At 33.9% G+C, this 6,000-nt stretch overlaps 1 protein-coding gene across 2 annotated transcripts in view; it reads left to right on the plus strand.

The window, feature by feature from the left end:
• The window catches only part of APOOL (apolipoprotein O like), a 78,712-nt gene that overhangs the window by 60,008 nt on the left and 12,704 nt on the right, over nucleotides 1-6,000 (plus strand). For both annotated transcript variants that reach the window (XM_011361149.2, XM_023531183.1), the window contains one exon: nucleotides 1,401-1,492. In XM_011361149.2, the coding sequence (XP_011359451.1) occupies nucleotides 1,401-1,492 (92 nt within the window). The remainder of the gene's footprint in view (nucleotides 1-1,400; nucleotides 1,493-6,000) is intronic.

The following is a 6,000-nucleotide window of genomic DNA, read 5'->3' on the forward strand; positions in this document are numbered from 1 at the left end:
ATTGATCTTTCATATCAAGTAAGGGAGGGTGAATATAAGTCTTTTTAATATTTAAAATGATACATCAAGGAAAAACTGGCACCTTCCCAGTTTAGGAGCAGCAGTTTGACTGAGTCAAGGAAACCTATGTTAAGAGATTTCATGTCAGTGCAGTCAAGAGCCAAACTATAGATACTAAAGTAATGGTGATCAGGACTAGAGTAAAGGAGCAACCTAGGGCATGTTTTAATATACCTATACCCTCTTTACCAGTACCACAAAATCTAGTCTCTATCTAAAGAAAAGCTAAACTAGAGATTGAAGCAGCGTACCTACCACCTCACACAAGTGCAGTCTATTGTAGACGAGACTGTAGAAGGTCTCTTCACCAATAAATTAAACCAGACAGAGAAATTTCTCTCTCTCTCTTTTTTTTAACCTTCCCTAAATTGTAAAGTTGCCTGCAAACATTGCCAGGTTTTTTCACATTAATCTTTATTGATATATAAGATAGGCTGTTTCATATTTAAGGATTATATGAGCTGTTCCAGAGAATAAAAGTACTTATCCCAATTAGAAATTCCATCATCTACTTGCCCAAATCATATTTACAGAGTCTAGGTACCCAGACAAGCCTTTAAAATACATATGGTTTTGAACCAACGGTCTGTTGGAACTAGGCTATGATTTAGAGTGGTGAGTTTCAAACTATTCTGCACAACCTAGGATTCCATTAAATCATTTAGAGGGGTATGGGGAAAAGAGAAAAGCCATGCACGCAGGGCTCAATACTGGGCTTCCTTCCCACAAGCTAACCAGAGTAGCTTCAGATTTATAGGTTTTATATGAAATTCCTAGTGAGATTCTATTTGTAATATTTTTCTGAAAAGGATTTCGTTGTCAAAAAAAGTTTGAAAATGACCCTTCGTGCTTAGTTAAGACACTTTTAAAAGCGAATTAACTCACGTTACTTGAAATTATTAAATTATTTCAGTATTCTAAATCAATGACATGAAGGAGTGAGTACCTTTTAAGTCTTTAGCTGATACCTCAGTTGGATCTTTTATCTTCCTAAACACTTAATCAAAAAAGAATATATAAAGAAAGTCCATTTCAGTTTAACATGGTTTAGGACATGAAAAAATGCCTAGTTTTAAAAAAGAAGAAATCATCAACCCCCTTAGTATAGATAATTATCATATTAGATTGAGAATACTTAAATTGGATGTTACAAGTGAGGGGTATTAATTGTATTGTGACCCTTAAGGACATTTTAGCTACCATCTTGATTGGTATTATTATCTGAAGAGTAATTTAGCATAAGGTGAAGGCTTAAAGGGGAACAAAGAGAATATTAAAATTATAAAAGCATCAAGTTTCTGGTAGCATCTGTTAAGAGTTTAATTGTTTGAATTTTATAGGTTCTAGACTTAAGAAAATTGCTTATCCACTGGGACTGGCCACTTTAGGAGCAGCTGTTTGTTACCCAGTTCAGTCAGTAATCATTGCAAAGGTAAGTTCTTTTTAAACAATAGTTAAATTTCATTATTTGTTTAAATTCTCAGTGTAATAATGTTTAAATGTTATACAGCTCCTGCAACATTTAATTTTCTGAGAAATATAGTTAGTAACAACTTATACGTGGGCAAAATCACATTAGCATCTCAGCATGCTAAATGCCATTCTTAACTATATGATCATCACAAAAATAGGATGAATTTGTTTAAATATAATTCAACAACATAAATGCCACGTTGAGGATTAAGATTAGAGACACTTAATTAGAATTTATAGGTATAAATATCGCTGTATTGTAGAACTATGTAAAATTCAGTTTTTTCCCATTTTTTTAATGAAGTTTATTGGGGTAACATTGGTTAATACAATTATATAATTTTCAGGTGTACATTATAATTTGACATCTGTATATTATATAATGTGTTTACCACCCAAAGTCCAGTTTCCTTCAGCTACCATATATTTGATCCCCTTTACCCACTTTACCCTCCCCTCCCCCCCTATATTTAACCCCTTTAACTGTCTACCTATACCCTCCTCCCCCATCCCCTACCCTCTGATAGCCACTAGTCTATAGTCCAGGTCCATGAGTCTCTGTTTGTCCTGTTCATTTGTTGCTTTTAGGTTTATATCCCACATATAAATGATATCATGTGATTTTCAACTTTTTTAGTCTGGCTGATTTCGCTTAGCATGATTATCTTGAGGTCGATCCATGTTTTCGCAAATGGCAGTATTTCATCTCTTCTTATGAATGAGCAATATTCCATTGGGTATACGCGCTACAGTTTCTTTAGCCAATCATCTATCGTAGGACAGTTTGGTTGCTTCCACGTCCTTGCCACTGTGAATAGTGCTGCTATGAACATCGGTGTACAAATATCTTTTCAGATATGGGTTTTCAAGTCTTTGGGGTAAAGACCCAGTAGAGGGATTGCTGAATCATATGGTCGATCAATTCTTAGTTGTTTTTTTTTTTGAGGAAACTCCATATTGCTTTCCATAGTGGCTGTACCAATTTGCAGTCCCGCCAGCAGTGTATGAGGGTTCCTTTTTCTCTACATCCTCTCCAACATTTGTTATTACTTGTTCTGTTGATTATAACTATTCTAACCAGTGTGAGATGGTATCTCATTGTGGTTTTGCTTTGCATTTCCCTAATAGCTAGTGATGTTGAGCATCTTTTCAAATATTTGTTAGCCATTTGTATGTCTTCTAGGGAAAAGTGTCTTTTCAGGTCCTCTGCCCATTTTTTGATTAGATCATTTGTTTTTTTGTTATTATTGAATTGTATGAGTTCTTTATGTATTTTAGATACTAGGCCCTTATTGGAGATGTTGCTTGCAAATATATTTTCCCATTTGGATGGTTGTCTCTTTCTCTTGTTGACGATTTCTTTTGCTGAGCAGAAGCTTTTCAGTTTGAGGTAGTCTCATTCATTTATTTTAGCTTTTACTTCCCTTGCTTTTGAAGTCAAATTCATAAAATCCTCTTTAAGTCCAAGGTGCTTTAGTTTAGTTCCTATGTTTTCTTCTATGCTTTTTGTTGTTTCAGATCATATATTCAGGTCCTTAATCTATTTTGACTTAATTTTGGTGTGTGGTGATAGACAACAGTGTATCATTTTGCAGGTGGCTTTCCAGTTTTTCCAGCACCATTTATTGAAGAAGCTTTTTTTTCTCCACTGTACATTTTTGGCTTTTTTGTCAAAAATTATTTGCCCATATAATTATGGGTTTACTTCTGGACTCTTGATTCTATTCCACTGGTCCGTGTGTCTCTTTTGTTGCCAATACCATGCCATTTTGATTACTGTCGCTTTGTAGTATAATTTGAAGGCAGCCAGAGTGATACCTCCAGCCTTGTTCTTTTTTCTCAGGATGGCTTTGGCAATTCAGGGTCTTTTGTGCTTCCATACAAATCTGATGATTTTTTGTTCTGTTTCTTTAAAAATTGCCAATGGGATTTTGATGGGGATTGCATTAAATCTGTGTAATGCTTTAGGTAATATGGTCATTTTAACTATGTTGATTCTTCCAATCCAAGAACACAGAATATCTTTCCATGTCTTTGTATCTTCTTCGATTTCTTTTAATAGGGTCTTCTGGTTTCCATTATATAAGTCCTTCTTATATTTCATTAAATTTATTCCTAGGTATTTTATTCTTTTTATTGCAAATGCAAAAGGAATTATTTTTTTCCACTTCTTTTTCTGACACTTCATTATTAGAGTATAGGAACGCTATGGATTTTTGAACGTTGATTTTGTATCTAGAGACTTTACTGTATTTGCTTATTGTTTCTAGTAGTGTTCTTGTGGCGTATTTAGTATTATGTCATCCGAATATAGTGACAGTTTGACTTCTTCGTTTCCTATTTGGATGCCTTTTATATCTTTCTATTGTCTGATTGCACTTGCGAGGACCTCCAATGTTATATTGAATAACAGTGGCAATAGTGGACAGCCTTGCCTCCTTCCTGATCTTACAGGGAAGGTTTTTAGTTTTTCACCATTAAGTATAATGTTGGCTGAGAGTTTGTCATCTATGGCCTTTATTATGTTAAGGTACTTCTATACCAATTTTGTGAAGTGTTTTGATCATAAATAGATGCTGTATCTTGTCAAAGGCTTTTTCAGCCTCTATTGATATGATCTAATGATTCTTATTTTTTAATTTATTTATGTGATGTATCACATGAATCGATTTACATATATTGAACCATCCCTGTGCCCCTGGAATGAATCCCACTTGATCATGTTTTATAGTCTTTTTAATATCTTGCCGTATTCGATTTGCTAGTATCTTATTTAGAATTTTTGCATCTGTGTACTTGAGAGATATTGGTCTGTAGTTTTCTTTTTTTGGTATCAGAGTAATATTGGCCTTATAAAATGAGTTGGAAAGTATTGCCTCTTAGATTTTTTGAAAGAGTTTGAAGAGAATAGGTATTAAATTTTCTTTGAACGTTTGGTAGAATGCACTGGTGAAGCCATCTGGTCCTGGACTTTTAGTTTTTGGTATGTTTTTGATGATTGTTTCAATTTCCATACTGCTGATCAGCCTATTTAGATTTTCCAGTTCTTTATTCAGTCTAGGATGGTTGTATTTTTTTAAGTATTAGTCCATTTCTTCTAGGCTATTAAATTTGGTGTTATATACTTTTTCATAGTGTTCTTGTATGATACTTTGTGTTTCTGTGATATCCGTTGTAATTTCCCCTCTTTCATCCCTGCTTTTGTTTATTTGTCTTTTCTCTTTTTTCTTTATTGAGTCTAGCCAGGAGTTTGTCAGTTTTGCTAACCTTCTCAAAGAACCAGCTCTTTGTTGTATTTATTTTTTTCTATTGTTTTTTTTGTTTTCAATTTCATTTATTTCTACTCTAATTTTGATTATTTCTTTCCTTCCAACTTAGACTTCATTTGTTCTTTTCTATTCTAGTTTTGTTTTTTTTATTTTTTTATTTTATTTTATTTTATTTTAAGATGAAGCATTAAGTTGTTTATTTGGGCTCATTCCTGTTTTTGGAAATAGGCCTGTAATGATGTAATTTTTCCTCTTATGACCGCTTTTGCCATGTCCTAAAAGTTTTGATATGTTGTACTATCATTATCATTCATTTCCAGGTATCTCTTGATCTCTCTTTTTATTTCTTCTCTGACCCAGTTATTCTTCAGTAGCATATTGTTAAATCGCCATGTATTTGTGATTCTTCCTGATTTCTTTTTGTAGTTGATCTCTAGTTTCAAAGCATACTGATCAGAGAATATGATTGGTATGATTTCAACCCTCTTATATTTATTGAGCCTATTTCTGTGTTCCAGTATGTGATCATTCCTTGAGAATGTTCCATGTGCACTAGAGAAGAATGTATAAGCAGCTGTCTTGGCATGGAAGGCTCTGTAAATGTCAATTATGTCCAGTGGTCTAATGTGGCATTTAAGGATGTTATTTCCTTATTGATTTTCTGTTTGGATGATCTGTCCATATCCGACAGTGGCTTATTTAGGTCCCCTACTATGATAGTGTTTTGGTTTGTTTCTCCCTTTAGTTCTGTTAGTAATTGCTTTACATATTTCGGGGCTCCCTGATTCGGAGTATAGATATTAATAAGCGTTATGTCTTCTTGGTGCAAGATTCTCTTTATCATTATGAAATGTCCCTCAGTATCTTTCTTTACCTTTTTTTATTTTGAAGTCTGTTTCGTCTGATAGTAGTACTGGTACTCCCACTTTTCTCTGAATGCCATTTGCTTGAAACATCATTTTCCACCCTTTCACTTTGAGTCTATATTTGTCTTTGGAGCTGAGTTGTGTCTCCTGGAGACAGCATATGTTTGGGTTTTATTTTTTGATCCATTCTGCAACTCTGTGCCTTTTTATTGGTGAGTTCAGTCCATTTACATTTAGGGTGATTATTGAAATATGAGGTCTTCTTACAGCCATTTTATCTTTTGCTTTCTGGTAGCTCGTTTCCATTGCTTCCTGTCCTTGTGTTTCTGTTT

Source organism: Pteropus vampyrus, unplaced genomic scaffold (genome assembly GCF_000151845.1).
Source record: "Pteropus vampyrus isolate Shadow unplaced genomic scaffold, Pvam_2.0 Scaffold63, whole genome shotgun sequence".
NCBI classification, from domain to species: domain Eukaryota; kingdom Metazoa; phylum Chordata; class Mammalia; order Chiroptera; family Pteropodidae; genus Pteropus; species Pteropus vampyrus.